Source organism: Leptidea sinapis, chromosome 1 (genome assembly GCF_905404315.1).
Source record: "Leptidea sinapis chromosome 1, ilLepSina1.1, whole genome shotgun sequence".
Taxonomy (NCBI): Eukaryota; Metazoa; Arthropoda; class Insecta; order Lepidoptera; family Pieridae; genus Leptidea; species Leptidea sinapis.
In genome coordinates, this window is record NC_066265.1 from 28,403,925 (window position 1) to 28,422,294 (window position 18,370).

The 18,370-nt window shown below is 40.0% G+C and overlaps 1 protein-coding gene across 1 annotated transcript in view; it reads right to left on the reverse strand.

Moving 5' to 3' along the window:
• Window positions 1-3,407: 3,407 nt before the first annotated feature.
• Window positions 3,408-18,370, reverse strand: part of LOC126965582 (disintegrin and metalloproteinase domain-containing protein 33) — a 358,284-nt gene continuing 343,321 nt past the window's right edge. Inside the window, exons 17-26 of the mRNA XM_050809220.1 lie at window positions 17,059-17,212; window positions 13,038-13,137; window positions 11,373-11,522; window positions 11,121-11,132; window positions 10,647-10,721; window positions 10,229-10,287; window positions 9,011-9,216; window positions 6,898-7,259; window positions 6,022-6,324; window positions 3,408-3,868 (exon numbers count right to left, since the gene is read on the reverse strand). Coding sequence (XP_050665177.1) covers window positions 3,727-3,868; window positions 6,022-6,324; window positions 6,898-7,259; window positions 9,011-9,216; window positions 10,229-10,287; window positions 10,647-10,721; window positions 11,121-11,132; window positions 11,373-11,522; window positions 13,038-13,137; window positions 17,059-17,212 — 1,563 coding nt within the window. The 3' untranslated portion in view covers window positions 3,408-3,726. The remainder of the gene's footprint in view (window positions 3,869-6,021; window positions 6,325-6,897; window positions 7,260-9,010; window positions 9,217-10,228; window positions 10,288-10,646; window positions 10,722-11,120; window positions 11,133-11,372; window positions 11,523-13,037; window positions 13,138-17,058; window positions 17,213-18,370) is intronic.

Consider the following 18,370-nt stretch of genomic DNA (forward strand, 5'->3'; position numbering starts at 1 on the left):
TATTTTGTTTCTTTTTATTTGCGTCTATAAAAATAAGCTATTATTGTTCTGAAACGTGTGAAATATCCACTATTTATTCAATATCAGTGAGAATTTTAAGTAGAATCGAAGGAAATATGATGCGATGTTGTCTTACAGGATGTAAAAGTGATAGTGAAAGAACACTGTACATTTATATATAGGATATTGTCTGTCTCATGTCGGGCACGCCAAACGGATGTCTAGTTACTATACTGGGTCCATGTTTCATAGTTATCATGACCGGATATCATTATATTATACTAAAGTAAGTATTCATAAGATATACAATACTTTCTCATTGGTGGTTCTGTAGCGCCTCCCTATATTATTGTTGTTTTAACAAAATACAAAGACGCCTCTCCCCATCTTAATCCTCCATACTTTAAAAGTGCACAATAATAATTAGATGACAATAGGTACTTACTTATTGAATTTAAAATTTATTTTACGATTTATAAATTTGTTTTTGGTACAATATCTGTATATATAGTATAACTATAATGTATACTTCCGGTGATTAATTATATTTGTAGTTTAGCTATACATATATATATGGCTTGTGCGTGTACCTTTATGAGGCTACAAGATTTAACCACGGACATAATGGTCGTAACAATAAGACAAATGGAAAAAGTAGTATTTTTTTTTCTGATAAGTGCATTAAAATTTAACTATATAATATTTTAATAAAATAAAACATTTTGAGCAATTACAAATGTGCCATATGTCTCGATCTCAACCCTCCAACCACCAAGCCACAACTTAATATCTATATCTGCACCCAACCTTTCGTTACTATTTAATGTTCAATTAATACACAGATTTAGTAACATATTATCTTATATACCGATATAAGTACTTACGTTTCTCTACAAATAATAATTATAATAACTTATCTTATGAAATCACTGTTCTTGGCAGTGTTATCGTTATCGGCTTTAAGGCATATCAGATATTTTAAGACGATTCCAAACAAATAAAGCGGTGAAGACTTGTGATCATAATATTATAAGGACTCGACCGCACACGCGATTTGGCGACGCGCGTTTTGCGCCGGCGTGCGGCAGTAGCGGCCGCGACGCAGTGTGATAACTGAGTGTATAGCGAGTCAGGTGCGAAGTTGACGCAACACTCGAGTTACGTGCGAAATATACAAGAGTGTAAGTGTAGGAACACATATTTAATATGACCACAACCGATACAACATGAAAGATACATGATACATACAAACGTATTATAAATTCATCAGGTATCTTTTGTTAATAATATAAATCACGATATTTTAACACATCCGCAACAATCCACACACACGTGTTTATCTCCAACAGTCTTCATTCTCGATTGGTAGATGACGGCCAAGGTTTGTTTGCCCCTGCGTCTATTAAAAAAAGAAAGAGCAACTGGTACTCCGGCGTCCTCGACAGATGGCTGAAGACCGAGGTGAAATTCCGTGTGGATTGGTGCGAAAGTGGACATCTTGTGCGAATAACGCCAGAGTCAACTCAATATCCTAAATTTTTACTTAAATTAAACATTTTATACAGAACAGAATTCATAGTAATATAATAATATTATACGTTAATGGCACCAAAGATTACAATACTCTTCCTTGTATTTACATTTATTTATCTGAAACATATTTAATTCGTAACGAGTACATTAAATAAGTATTACATTATAAGAGCCATGACACTTTGTGAATTGAGATCCTAAATTTGTGCGTCACTAAATCGATATCCTTAATTAAACTTTTCAATCTAATCTAAGTGATCGTGTATTTTACGTTAAATCAATCGATGTCAGTCAACTCCGCACCGACGAACCGCCCAGAGAGAACTACAGAGTATTGCATTTATGACTACCCTGTACGAATATTTTACCTTTAAGACCTTACCTAATAACCATTAACATTATGATTAATTTCTTAAAACAAGACCATGAGGCCGAACATCGTTCTGTTTACATCTAACGAGACGCCCCGCCGACTGTCTGGCGGCACCACAACCCGTGACAGGTCACGCAGCAGCCATGTGGCCTATCGTGTCCGCGTCACGCGAGGTCACGTTGCGCGTCTTGGGACTATACATATTATGTTTGGTGTCTATTTGAGATTATTACATTTATCAACTAGTTGAATGCGGCGTCGCCACCTAACCTAGCGTAAACGCGAATTAAACAATAACATTCTAAATTATCACAATAAAATAAACACAAAACGGTAACATACGAGCAGACGAGCGCGGACGGTCCGACGCGACTCTTTAAAACACTAAATATTTAATGATTCAATTAGTCGGTAGGTATTATCTATGGCTACACTAACTTCTTCTTAACTTTCTGAGGTCGCCGCGTCGCAGCGTCCACGCTCCCCGAATAACATCTTCGGCTGACTAAATTCGTGATAAATTTAATACAATTATAATATTATACACATATTATAGTATGTCTTGATAAAATCCGAAATAACTTTTATTCACATTAGAACGTAACCTATTTAGAACATGTGTACGCATAGACTAGTTATACATATTTTATTATTAGGTAGTGCATGGTGTTGCCGGATCACTGAACTCCTAGTGTACTAGAGACGTTACTTATCGTTAACAATATCGAAGACAATGAGCCTAGCGACAGAGTCGACTTTGACGGTCGGGTGATCGCGAGGTCGGGCTGAATGTCGGAGAGGTGATACGTAAGTATGGTCGCGATCTCCCCGGGACGGCGGCCCATCAGTCTCCGCAAACCAGAGTGAACGAGCAGCCCGCAGAGTGCGACCGAATGTGCTTTAGATCGAACATTGTTTGACGATCGATTGAGCTTCAAGCTTGTCGATAATTGAAAAACATAAAAGATATTATGCAACAAATAAGTGCAATATAACTTTATCAATTTTTAACAGTTTTACACCTGACTCAATTACCAGAATTTTTGTCTAATAAAAACATAATTACGCACTGAAAATTTCGTCAATACAGCTCAGAATTATTAGATACTTTTAAACTTTTACACATATTGTGGATGCATGCTCTAAGGATTGCTCATTTAATCGGTTTGCCGCATATTCTGTGACACGCGTCTGAGGTTTTTCACTGTCGGTATTAGAACTAATATATTAAAGCTTAGCTTTTATTTATGTAATTTATTAACGCCTATCTAATTAGATACGGTGCTTGAGCTGACCGCGATGTGAGCTCAGTACGTCACAACGGCGTCACCTGCACTCACAGCGGCCACAACACCGATCTCATTGCGTCAAGGAATACTGGTTCTAGTATTCGAACACGGCTACTACATCTACGACCTATCGCATACAATCAACAAACACATTTGAATAACCCGTTTCGAATGCTTATATTTCCTACGGCAGTCCCATGTAGACAAAATTTGTCTACATGGGAGCACGACCAGTGTCATGACAGATGTAACGAATCACATTTCCAAACGCATTCGACAAGGCTTACATTCATACGACGACAGATCCACTTAGACTAGACATAGAAGCGCGTGCGCTGCCGGGCGCGACGTAAAGCGCATCGGTTCAACATAATATTTCCGCGCCGCGATACTGCGCACGCGCTTCATATATCGACACATTAAACTAACTTCAGTCATAATACAGTGCACTTAGAGAATATTTACAGTTAAGTGTGTAAGGAGCGCGGGCGGGCGGTCGTTGGTTCACTCTGGCGCGCCCGTCCGTTTCGGTCAGTGCGTGTACTCGGGGAAGGCGGCGCCGGGCCGGTCGCTAGCCGAGCTGCCGGCGGGCGACGAGAAGTACTCGCGGACTGGAACCACTTCCTCACTCGCCCACCGGGCTAACTGTTGTTGAGCTTGAATAAATTCATCACTAGAAAATGATAAGAAGATACTTGCGCGCTCTATAGTGTCACAGGCTCCAAGGTCTATCGGAATGCCAATTCTGATCACGATTTGAGTAGGTATTAACTACATAATTGGGTCGTATTGACGAGAAAATATCGTAAACGGTATTTCTGTGTGCTAACTGTAGACCCTTGAGCTTGGGGATCTTTCTGGGCTCCAGCTTTCGAAGCCGTGGTGTATGTAATCTTCTAGAGTACGAAATAATATTATTAATCCAGAACTTTTAATAAAGTAAAACTTAGCACGTCTTTATATTGACATCAGGTACTAGATGAAGTTGACAGTATATATTTTTTAGACGATAGTGCTTCATAAACAGTAAGTATATAACCGGGAACAATTTAGATACAACAGACGTTGGAGCACAAGACACTAGAGTTAATGTGTGCGTGTGTGTGTGATAAGTCAATAGGGACTACTTTTTTTTAAGAATAAGGGGACAAACTAGCCTGCGGATTGTTTGATTAATGGCGCCTTTTGTGAAGATGCTGATGTCACATCGACCTGGTTCCAGAAGAAAGTCCATTCAATAGTTTGGTTGTACGCAAATAAAGTTTCTTAAAAACCAGTGTTTACATGACAATACCACATCGGTACCTTCATATAAGCGCGTACACCTAGCAAAGTGTACTTGGTTAATTAGGAAAGTTATCTTAAAATTATATCTTATTTAAGAAAGCGGTGCGAAAAAGATCCTGCGATTCCTCTGGTGTTCCAGAAGAATGATCACTAAGACCTGGTACGCTCGTTTGTCCTCCTCTCATAAAAAACCACTATTAGGTGTGTGATTCCAGTTTACGATATGACCACACAAGCCAACCCTTGTCCATCCAATCTATAAAAAGTATCTGGATAACTACAGGCTAATCGATATACGTCCCTGTTGATCACGACTGACTGAATCGTCACCAATTGATGATGACATACGTACGGCTTTCTTCGTCATAGGCTGGTGATCTTATAGCTGAGCGGCATGTATCGAAACTAAGGGATAAGGCCTGACAGTTAATCAGGATATAAGGAAGGCTTTTGATTGTGACTCAATCGTCAATGATTCCGAGTCGCTTCGATTTATGCAGTCAAAGGCAAGAAGCTGGTACTGGGCAGCACCCGAGGTGAGAACAGTAATTCCATGTGACTTGAGGCCGAATTTGCGCCTTATATAGTTGCAGGCGGTGGCTTGTAGTGAAGCACTGTCTTGCCTTACTTGATCTTGACACCTTGATTTAAAAGGACGGAAGGACCATGGATTTGAACAACGCTCGATATATCGACGCCGAGTATGCCGTGACAGTAAGAGCAGTGTTCTCAAATGGAATAGCACAAGGCGCTTTATCGGTGCTGCCTAATGGAGCGCTAGTAGCGTAGAGTGTGGCTCTGTCGATCACATCCAGTTTTTCAAGCCAAATTCTCTTGCCTAACTGACCGTAGGTATAGCGATCCCTAGAAATGTCGATACTCAGTCTTCTGCTACTTGAAATCATGAGTCTTTTTTTGGTTAATATTTGTAATACCATATTATGCATCTTTTACCTTTTCTTTTGGAGACAGTTAAATATCAATAAAATTCAATATAATAATATCTGCGTTTCTGACAGGCAGATAGGCAGGTAGCGAGACTCAAGATGGTGGTGGATGACGTGTAAGTCAGTATGTTAAGTCTGCCTTATGCCTGATATTACTGAGGTTCATGTTAAGGATGAAGTGGGATAGCGTAACGTGATTAGGTCGTTAGCCCTCGGCTAGAAGCAAAACTGTGTCATCATTGACTCATCCGCTTTGAAAGCACTTAGTCGCCCCTTGATGACAATATCTTTTGGTCATACCATACTTGAAAATCTTTACCAATATATTTTAATAATTTCAAAAAGTAGCTAGTTGAAATGATAGCCACAGAATGCTGTACTAATTGCAACCTTTAATCAGGAAATTTCTGTACACACAATTATTTTTTCACTTATGCATCACTATTACTGATTGATTTGGGTAAGGAAATTTACTGTTTTAAAAAGCATTAGTTAAGGAGTTATGGCACACATACTGTTGACGTGTACTCGCATAGCCTATCGAGTGATGTGTGTGCGTGTTATGGCGCGGGGTGCAAGGATGTCGGCTCACCTCTCGCTATCGGGGACGTCACGCAGTCTCTCCGGGTCAGCCGTCTCATAGAGCGCGTCCTCGTCTGGAGGCGCGCGATGGCCCCCGTGCGCGTGCCCGTGCGGGTGCGCCGCGCCGTGACCATGCCCGTGCCCGTGCGGCGCCCCGTGCGGGTGCAGCACGGGTGGAGGACCGACAGCCGCAGTCGCCGAGAACATGGGCGCGTGGTGCCTGCTGCTCGCGCTGCCACGGAAGCTCCGGTACCCGAACCGGGACTCGTCCTCGGCGGGTGGCAGGCGCCGACACCGACTATCAGAGGACCGCCTGTAAAGAGAAGACGGTAATTATTGTAACACATATAGATAAACCAGTGGAGTTCGAATGAAAACGCACTTCCCTGGATGTTACAGCATGTTGAACTCCATAATATATTGTAATTGTATGTGCACCAACAACCCAAGAATGGGAATTTGCAAACAAGATGAAATATTTGTAATATCGTACAGTAACATTTATATAGCCTGAGGGCGTTCGGTCCATTTCCAGTCTGTCTGTCTCGGGTTCCAAATTTAATTTGTTTGAATATCACCATTATTTACAAGTACCTAAACAAAATAACATCATATAATTTGACTTTATTCGTAACCATTCATAACTATAGATATTTTTTTACGTAGAATGTCATTAAATTTTTAAGCCCATATTTTTTTACAAAAACGTAACTAAGCAATTTTCAAAATTTATAAAAGGTATTCCAGGTAGATGCTTGTTATTAGGTACATGCTTAGATGACTTTTATTGTAATGAGAAAAAATAAACTAAATCTATAGATGGTTGTAATTTGTAGGATATTACATGACGGTTAGTAGGACAGTATTATATTGAAGCGATACTCACGAGGCCACATCATCCATCCGGTAGTGCCGGTCACCCTCGCTCTCCGACATGCGGATATCTTCAGAGCCCGAGGGACTCATGTGCCTGCTCGAGTGGTGCTCTAACTGCCGGATCAGATCCTCCAGGTTCCGGATCCTGTACGGACCACAAGGTCTCTGCTCGTCCTCCTCTTCGTCTCCTCCTCTCTGCCTCCTCAGTTCAGCCTCGTGAATTTTCTCCGCACTGGGCGCTCTCTCTCTCTTGTACTCGTACTCCTGCAGAGCTCGTAGATCTCCAGAGCCGCTGCCTGCGCCCGTCGTGGCTCGCTGTGCTGCGGCCGTCTTCAGCGCCTCAATTATATTCTCGTGGTAGCCGTTCAGATCCTGCAATTGAGTTCGAATTATAAAAATATGTCCGAGCAAAATGTGCGACAATGAACTTAAGATATTGTATAACTTAGTCAGAGGTGTCGACTGTTAGTTTATTTATTTATTTATTTATTTTATAATATAAGAGATTTCCACGGATATAGTCACTCATCACGATATCTCTGGAACCATTAAAGCTAAAGACTTGAAATTTGGTAGGAATATTCTTTTCACCGAGTAGAGGTCAGCTAAGAACCAATCCAAAATTCCATCCGCAAGAGGTTTTTTTTATTATGAACCGAACAACGTCTGGCGGCTCAGCTAGTTTTATAATATAAGAGATTTCCACGTATATAGTCACTCATCACGATATCTCTGGAACCATAAGGCGTAGACCCTTGAAATTTTGTATGAATACTCCTTTCGCCGAGTAGAGGTCAGCTAAGAAGAAGAAAGAAGAGGATTTAACGATTTTCCACCCACATTTTTTTATTATGAACAGAACAACGTCTATCGGGTCAGCTAGTTTATTTATAAAACCGTATTCAAAGTTGAAACTAAACATATTGTACTCGCCAAACTTTAACGTTTGAGGGCGAGATAACGCTCTTACTCGTATTTTAAACAATACTTTGTACAATGAACACTCGACAAATCAAATAAATATATACCTATATACAGATTATATTAAGAACGTAATTGAGGGTTTTAGTATAACGACATCCAACACAACTAATATAGAACTACTTGTAAAGAAAATTTCAATATTTACAGGTTGAACTCCTTTTTGGGATCGCTGCTTTAAATTTTCTTCACTAAATAGATCATTAAAAGGAAATAAAAAGAAGAAAAATAACCTTATTGTACAATGTTTATAATTTGTATATAGAAGCTGGCAAAAATAATCAGCTTGGTGCCGAGTTTTACAAAGCCAAAATATGTATACCAGTGGGAGGCTCCTTAACCCAGGATGCCGGCTAGATTACGGGTACAACAACGGCGCCTATTTCTGCCGTAATGTGTAGCTAGTGAGCCGTAGATAGTGAAATTACTAAGCAAATGAGATTTAACATCTTATGTCTCAAGGTGACGAGTGCAATAATTGTAGTGCCGCTCAGAATTTTTGGAGTTTTTCAATAATCCTGAGTGGCATTTCTTTGTAATGGGCAGGGCGTATCAATAACTTTTCATTAAAATGTAAATGTAGAGTACAGACCGCCTCATTCCATCCCCCTCTCCATACAAGACAACAATCTAAAAGTTATTATTTCAGTCCGAGAGCCCCTCCGCCCGTCAAACACGTAGTTCTTCCGTTGCTGCAACTTGATCGTATCAGAGTTCATACTCCTCGGTGATTCATTTACCTCCTGTTTTTATGAAAATAAGGGACGAGACGAGTAGGACGTTCAGCTGATGGTAATTGATACGCCCTGCCCATTACAATGCCGTGCCGATCAGGGTTTATGAAAAACCCCAACAATTCTGAATGGCACAACAATTGCGCTCGTCACTTTGAGACATAAGATGTTAAGTCTCATTTGACCAGTAATTTCACTAGCTACGGCACCCTTCAGACCGAAACACAATGATTTTCACACATTATTGCTTCACGGCAGAAAAAGGCGCCATTGTGGTACCATTAATCTAGCTACCACCCTGTGGAAGGGAGCCTCCCACTGGTAGAAGAGGTGGTATTCCTCCTCTCACGACATTAAGAAGCCCTTTCATTTAAACGTTGCTAAAAGTATATGGGACTCGCTTATTACCTTAAATTTGTACTCCATATCAGCTACAGCACCTGAAGGTTCCTGACCGTCAGACTGCGAGCCGGCCTCCAAATGTTCTGATTGATCGTCGCCCCATTTATCTTTACCATCAACAGCGCCGTAGCCATGTTTCTTCAGTATGCCTTTCTCGGGTAATTTAGACATAGTGCCGGGAGTGACGTCTATAAAGGCGATATCTTCTTCACCTGGAACGTACCACATCATATTATTAGACAAGCTGACCCAGCAGGCTTCCTTCTTGGTTACTAAGACAACGCATGAATTAATCAAATGCCTATGGACATCAATAAGTAAAGTAAGGATCTGCAAACCGGAATTTCTGCTGCTGTGCAGCATAACTATTTTATTTGCCAAATGAAATCGTATACAATATACTGTCACAATTAAAAAATTACAGTTTCCTCCAAAGCTGCATGAAAATATTTTTTTCTACTCCTCTAGTTTTATCTGTCATTTATACAGCCACGATCATATGGCGTACCATCAACTTTTAATAAGCGATGCTATTCCGATTCAGTTCATCACCAAAATTCGTACCATGAAGTGCCTTTTACTGAATGGCGTTTGGATCGCTTATGAAGAATGAACGAAATAAATTTGTCTGTGGTCCGCGGTGTGAGAAATATATGACGCTCTACAGTCGTTGCATAAGTTTGTCTCTCTTACTCGAACCTTAAGCGTTGCTTTCGAAACCAAAAATGATTTGAATTTAGCGGTTTTTTTTTGCGTAGAAACTACTAAAAATACATTTTAAAATTGCGCTTTATAGCGTCAAATTATAAACCAACCCTTTTTTTGTACTTATTAAATAATAGTTAATATAAATAAATAGAGTTCTTTAAATTACAAATTAAATGTTTGCTTAGGTATTTTCGTAAAAATAACGAGTTATGAACGCACCTCCATTTTTTTTTAAATTCGTTCTTGCGAAGAGACGTTCTTATAAGATAACCTTATACTAAGTAGGTACAGTTTTAGGTAAAGAAGTGAACCCCAATGTCGTCAGAAGAGGTAAGAGTCACGCGATAGAAAGAGAGGCAACTTCTAGGTGTATCAAAATGTAGGTTAGTAACGTTGTGCGAACTGAATTACACCTTATTGTATGACAGCTAGAGTCCCTATTCCTTTAATTGTTTTGCGGAGTGAGACCTTCATACATGTACTATTATATATTCTTTGCCAATGATACAAACTTACCAGAATGCGTTGGTTCGTCTTCACTCCCCGAATGAACCCTTTTCATCTGCTTGTGGTCTCTAAAACAAGAAAGTAATGAAAGAAAAGAAGAATTGAAGTAAGTAAAGATATAATATAAACAATTTGTGTCAATGTTAGAAAGACCTACGCATTAAATAGCAACTATGATCCGCGGCATGCAAATGGAGTACTACACGATAATGATCGGCCTAGTTTTTGCAGTCTATATAAAAATACTAATAATGTTATTGTTATCAACACTAGATATACAGCCGGGATTGGCAAACTTCAAAATTAAACGGACATCTATCGAAAACGAAGATATTAATAGTAATCTGTGTCGTCAGTAAGTAGGTATGTAATATATTATATAACATTTGGTTAAGTAGGTAGGCAACAATGGCGTCGGCCAACTCACGGATATCTATTGCCAGTGCCAGCTCCAGACATGTGATTGCCTTGTCTGAAGATCACCCGTTGCGACTCTCCACGGCTGGGAATTTCGAAAAGTTTGCATTCATTACATTGTTCAAGAATATCTGATTTAAATTTGGCGTGGAAAAAAAAAAATCAAATGGCATCTAAGCTACCAATACAAACACGATCCGCAGAAATGACAAACATACAGTTGCCATTATTGTACTTTGGTTGTTCTAGCTATGACTCTACTTTGTGCAAATTGTTAAGTAAAAAAATCTGAATCCAACTTAAAAGCGTGTACAGTAGTTATGAATATAGGTACTGTTTGATTGTTGTAATTCACACTACGACACACCCACACTGTTCAAACTAGAGGCAAATACGGTGACAAATCAATTGAGGCGAGTGAAAGTTAAGCTTGGAGAATGGCAGCTGTGGTTGTCAGGTGATGCTTCACCCAGCTCAAACATACCTTAGGAGGTTTCTGTATATCACCCGATCCGTTTAGAAAAGGAAACATAATGTATATTAAGGAAAATGTTAGTAATGAGAAAGGGGCATTCAATTATAAAATATTTGCCACACAAAAGCTCATTGATATGACGATAATAGACAAACAAACATAATGTCAAATTTCAAGAGTTTATATAAAACAAGGAAGGATGGCGTGATAATAATTAGAAAAGTTAATAAGAATTAAGAGTACATTGAATGGATGACATACCTGAACGTGTTGTTGAACGAGTGTATTTTGCTGGCTTCCATTGAAATGTCCTCCTGGGAGTTGTTGGAGGTGGTCGAGCCCCCGGCGAAGCTCTTGGCGATGGGCTTTTTCACGTATGGAGGGTCGTACTTCGGCAGTGTGCTCTTTTTCCTGGAGCAGGCGTGGCGGGGAAACGCACACTCAGATCAATTGATTACGTTTACAACATCGAACCGTCATTTTATAATGGAATCGAGAACACCTCTCATTAAAACAAGTGAATTTTGAAAACGATGTTTTCGTTTCCGAACTGATTATGTGATATTAATGCGAATGAAAGTCAACAATTAGTTCCGACACTTTATTAATGATCGCAATGAAATGGTTTCAATGTCTCTTAAATCTTTTATAAATAACTCATCACTCGAAGCACAAACAATGATTGGTAACTTTCATTCAACACCTGCTTTGGTTCAGCGATAAGAAGCATGTACCTCTACATCACAAAGCGGATTCTTTACAAGTATGTTTTATGTTAATTGCTTCTAACTGGTGCTGTTGGATATTGTTCTATAATTTATTTTATTTTTCGTTTCATTCCTCACGGGAATTAATGTTACATGGAATCATAATCAATAGATCTTAGCTTAAGTGAATATCATTCTTTCCATTAAAACCTTTTTGTAGGAACTATTGTATAATATCATTCATACGAAATGTAATTGCAATTAAAATGAGTATACCTTAAAGAAATTTTTATAACAATTTTAGTTAACTATATTGTCGTGTACCTATTACCTTGCTCTGTTTTAATGAAAAGATTTTATAATTCTTAAAAATATGAAACAATAGGCATTTCTAACTAAATAGAGAGAGCTGCTTGAAGGAAGGTTACGTGCAACGCTCATTCGCTTTTCGTGCAAAAGATTGAAACAGAAGTGTGTGAGAATGAATGATGTGCGAGATCAGAGAGCGCTATCTAAATCTTCCTGTGCGGCGCGACTGCCAGCTACATGTCATGTGATGAGCCAGCGGTGCGAGAGCGGCATGGAGCTGATGGCGGAAGATGTAGAAGCTGCGTGCCGCCGGGTCGCTGTCGGCGGCGCCCGGCGGCAGCTCCGAATAAGAAAGGAAACGAAAACGAGTCACAAGTTCACATAAGCCAATGCATACATCCAAGAGCCCAGAATCTTAAGGGTTTGAGTCGAGGTGTCACTCGAGTACGACGTGGAAAGCCTTGACGGCATGCAGCGAGGCGGCCGGACGGCGAACCTCGCGCGCGGCGAGTGGCGCGTTCTCGGGCACAAGAGTGGCCGGTTGTGAGTGACCGGTTACCGAGTGGCCGGTTATGAGTGACCGGTTGTGAGTGACCGGTTACCGAGTGGCGAGTGCCGGCACCGGGCGCGGTTCGGCCGCCCCCGCGTCTCGACCGCAGAACCACAGATCAAACGCAGTCGGGCACGCGCCACCCGCCAGCTAGCTCTACGACCACAAATCAACAAACAACGTTCCAATTAACAAAAATAATAAATCAATCGTCGACATCGATAAACGGAAACATCAACGCTAACTTCTACATACGCTATACGAAGGTGACGGTAAATTTGTCCATAAAGACTACCTTTGGTCTGTTTTCTGCTCACTAACCTTAGGCACAGGGAGAAGTTTTTGTGTACTACGACTGACCTGTAGCAGAGAGCGCTCAGGGCAAATACAATGAATACCCCCCCTACCACAGACATGAGGACCGCCACGAGGAATACCGTGTTTGAGCCGTGGTAGTTCTCTGCGCCAAAAAGATTAAGTCACGCGGGCTCGGCGGCGCCAACACTTCGAGCTCGGCCTCTCCGGGTCCGGTGGGACGGTTCGATTGTAGTGAACCGCTGACCGGGGAGTGGAGCGGAAGTGTTGGGGCGGCGAGGCGCGGGTCGCGGGCGAGGCGGACCCTCGCCGACCGCACGTCAGGATACACGCAGGCACAGGCACAGGCACACCGACACGACACTGCCACAACACCCAGTACCGACACCGCGAGCGTCCACGCGGGCCCGCGCGCGGCGAGGACGCTCGCGACGTCCAGTACCTATACCTGAAGCAATACGCCATCCAGGCGAACCCCACGAACACGGAGAGCACGACCGCGAGCAACAATATCACCATCATCATCGTGCTCATCTTATTGCCGCCGTGCTCACCTGCAAGAGAGGGTCCCGCGCGTTAGTGCGCCGCCTCGCCTCGCCCGCGACCCGCCACCGAACATTGCTCGCGACACCGCCGCACCCCGCGACCCCCGCGGGAGGACTCAGCGGGGTCCGACGTCTCGCACTGCGCGTCATCGATACATGCATGTCTACAGACTACAGGCGCGGAGACTCGAAGTGAAAATATTGAATACGAATGGTTGCTCTGTGGCAACAGCCGGCCTTCGCGGTCACCCAACGGAATTGTTGGAGAGTTTCAGTGATTTGACAATAAATATGTAACTAACATTTATCGTTAGGTAATAAGTTGACATAACGTAGAATATAAGCTGCGCTCTATAGACATGTATATAGTCAGACACGATACTCAACGACAAGATCACAACAAGATCGTTCATATAATTTTGATGAGCGTTGCGTCTGAGCAGTGCTCGGATAGCCAATCATACTTATATTATTATAATCACAACTATAAACAGATTCATTAATTGAAAGAAGAGTGACCTGAAAAACAGACAGCATAATTAAGTTTGCAGCGTAAAATAATATCAAAGTAAGATAAATAGAATTAACATAGGAATAGCAGAAGTATAAAAATAATAACATAAACTCATTTGCAAAAAAAGTGCGGGTTTAATTTTTTCTCTCCCTTTAGAAAATACAATACTCAATTTAAACAAATTAAATTAAATAATTATTTCAAGTTCAAATTTAAGACATAGTCGGACTTTCAGAAAAAATGCAGTTAATTGCGTATCGTGGCGGGAATCTTTGATAGTTAATATTAACTCCCAATCGTTTTTAGATAATTATTGTCGGAATGTCCTGTGTCCTTGACATATTTAAGTCTTGATACCATTATACCGTCTCTAATATTGTTGATAGAACGATAACAGTGAGCAAAATTATAGCGCTACTTGAGGAAGCGTGTAGTCAATGTTATGTATCCCAGAGGCTAAATGTGAGTCGTTGGACTTGGCAACGACATCAATAGACTGATTTTGTCAGTAGAAGGCCTGGGTCTGGAAGAAAACCATGTACAGTAGCTCGAGATGACCGCTTCTTGGTGAACCAGGCATTGAGAAATCGCAAATCTTATGTCGCGTTAGGCTTTTGGGCTGTCAGTCATGCATACCAGTACATATCAGAAGTCCTAATTCCTTATGTACAACCCGTGTTTGCGGTTCTTGGAGAAAATTTGATTTTTATGGACAATAACGGACCGAAGGAAGTTAGTGTTCAAAGAAGACGGCACTTTGCACGCAAAATAGGCGCATATGGACGTCGAGTTGCGGAAAGCGCCCGTATGAAGAAGAAGAAGAAGAAGAGGCACTTTGAATGCATACCAGTAGGTACATATCAGAAGTCCTAATTCTTTATGTACAACCCGTGTTTGCGGTTCTTGGAGAAAATTTGAATTTTATGTATGATAACGGACCGAAGGAAGTTAGTCTTCATAGAAGACGGCACTTTGAATGCATACCAGTACATATACTGATAGGAATTTGGACTACTGAGTCCAAATTCCTTATGTACAAGTCCAAGAAGTCCTTTTTTTTTCTTGTCCGTGCGTACATCCCGCATTTACGGTTCTTGGAGAAAAATTGATTCTTATGGATGATAACGCTCGCGCTCACCATTCTGGCGATGTGGAAGCGTATATTCAAGAGGTAGGGATTAGTCGTTTGGATAAAACGAAGAGTAAGATGGGTGCAGCCCGCTACGCAAAACATCAGTGAGCTAAGGAATGTAATTGCTGCGCAGTGGAAGCGTATTATCGATACCATGCCCGGACGTATACAATCTGTCATATTAGCAAGAGAGGCCACATTCGATATTAATCTTTAACTTTTTATATTTAAAAAACTTAAATTTTAGCCTGCTTTTTTATTTAATGAACAGATACGTAACTAGTTGTTTAGACTCTGGGATCATTTTTCATTAATTACATCGAAATGTAATGACGTAATTGACAGAAACTACTTGTTGCTTATTTATTTAAAGTATTATTATGATATAAATAACTTAGAATTATGAAGTAATCTGAAAAGTTCAGTGAAACAGGTTATTTACCTAGGTGCCCAATTTTTTGCAAAAGAGTGTATAAAATGACAATGTTAAACTGCAAAAACAGACAAAATATTAGATAATTCAGAATTATAGAATTTACTACATAAAATTAATTAACGTCAATTCCAAGCAATAAAACTATAACACAATAAACATCATATTAAATTTGGTATTTTAGCCTTGGTCGTTTAGTAGGATATTAATTATGACTTGACAAAAACCTTTGTTTCAGGCATGCTAATAGTGATATTAGAGTGCAACATATTAGTACTGTGAAGTACTAATATGCTGCAATATATTTATGTCAGGGTTGTCATTGTGTGTATATTCAATACTTACGTAATAGTGTGAACCTATAATTTGATTTGTTTTGTTTTTTAGCAACTTTAAACACATTCTCATATGATTTAGTTATGATGTCATATCCACTCTCAATAGGAACACTTACATGTCTTCATAAATATAAAAATATTTAGACCATTTTCTTAACATATTATTAAGTTCATTTATTGGTGTGAATGCGTTTTTGTGTTTTGACTTACACAGTTATTTTTCACAAGTTACAATAATATTTAAAACATATTACAAGCAAGTTTATAATTTTTATATCGTAGGTATTGTAAAAATGTTCTTCTATAAGGATTGTAAGAATTGTTTTGTCGGTGGATAAATAACTAACTTATGAAAACAATATATTGTAATCAATAACGTTCTAAATATTATAAGCTATTAGTTATTAACAAATAGAGACAGTTCATTCTTTAAATTGTTTTTTTTTTGTTTTTTTTTTTTTTTTAAATGTGTCTTTTACTTACTTACTATTAGTTTCTGCTTGATAAAAGTTGAGCCACAAAGTAACGGAAGTAGAACAAGCGCACGGAGGTGGGCAAGAGAGAGCCTCAAACATAATATTGGACAATAATCGACAGCCAAGTCTGAGATGTTACTAGGAGTGTTGGAATAAATAAATCTGATGTTAGCAAGTTAGAGCTTTAAGAAATAAGTGACTAATCATTAATCGGACACCTGATTCATGCCGCCGAATTCCACCTTCGCACGACACGCCACAAGTGAGGATATCATCCCACCATCTGGATGTGTGGCGGTCCTTCACAGTGCGGTTTTCAAGGAGCTTCTTTCCAAGTACTATAAAGCTGTGGAATGAGCTTCCTTGTGCCGTGTTTCCGGGACGATACGACATGGGTACCGTCAACAAAAGCGCGTACACCTCCCATAAAGGCCGGCATCGTATCCGGCTCCTTTGATTCCTCTGGTGTTGCAAGAGAATGTGGGCGGTGGTGTTCACTTATCACCAGGTGACCCGTACGATCGTTTGTCCTCCTTTTCCATAAAAAAAACCAAGGGAGGAGTCCAATTAGAAGGTAATAAATGCTAATAGTGCGGGGCGCGGGCTGTCGTAACCGGGGCGGACTCACCATACGGTGTTTCCTTCTTGGTCATGTTGTAGGCCGCTTTAGTCGCGTTCTCCGGCACAAACGCGGTCGGGAGCGCCGGGAGCACGTCCACCTGGGAGCAGTCGGGGCCGGTCCAGCCTCGCGTGCACACGCACTTGTTGGTATTCGAGCACGTCTGAAACACATGAGCTACTCTTTTAAATACGTGCCTACATGGTACGAGACACCTCCGCCGCCGTAAATTAGAACAAGTTTATTTATTTATCTACACCCATGCTTTAAATCCTCTATTAAAGATTCTAAAACAGTTAGCTTTTTGCCAACATTACGAGTAAAACAGCCAATGTATAACTATTACATCATCCAAACGAGTGTTGTAATGAAATTCAGTAAAACATTACATCATCCGTTTTCATAATAACACTCGTTTGGATGTTATGGTTACTTGGACCAGGACTGGCTTTTTTAATCTTTTATAGAGAATTCATATTATGGGTGTATATAAGGTCTTGTATGCAACTGTTAATAATTAGGCATAAAAACACTCATGTGATACTATTATAACCCACATTCGTGTTTTAATACCCTTATTACACAACAGTTGCATAAATAACTAGTACAATTAAGTACAATGACAGGATAAAGGTATAATCTAAAAACACAGCATTCATCAAATACAGTAAAAAAATATGTGTGTGTGCAAGTCACACACGATAGAAGTGACTCTTCTGAAAAGTTTCTGATTAAAAATACTGACGTAGGGGAACCTGTTGAACCTTGGCACTATGTGTACCTAGGCCAAGGTTGCAAAAACTCCCACGATGTTAAATTCTTTTTTCTAGTGTATTCAGTACGTCACCACTAACTATCCAATTTGAGAGTAGTCGCTTACCGCCATCAGGCCGGTGTTTGGTGTTATCGACGATAAAATTTTTTTTGGAGAAAAAGGTATGCTTTCTTTTATAAAAGTCACTGAACTTTTTCATGCCATTCTTATTTAGTATAAAAACAATAACAAAGTTACGAGATAAGTAAACCCAAACTATTTGAAATCCACCGTTTTGTTATTATTGAGCAGCCCTCGTAGATACGAACATATTCTTAAAATCTTGAAAATTCCTCAAAAAATAAATAAAGAAATAATTTATATTAATGTCAAGATTGTTTTCATCTTTTGTTGTAGGAGCTAATCTTAGGTAGCGACTAATATTTATTTTAATATTATTTGGAGCAAATGACAGATGTTGAGTGTTTTGCAAGAACCTCGAGCCTTGATAGCGCAGAAAAGGGAAGATGTTGTTATTCAAATTCAAATATTTTCATATAATATATT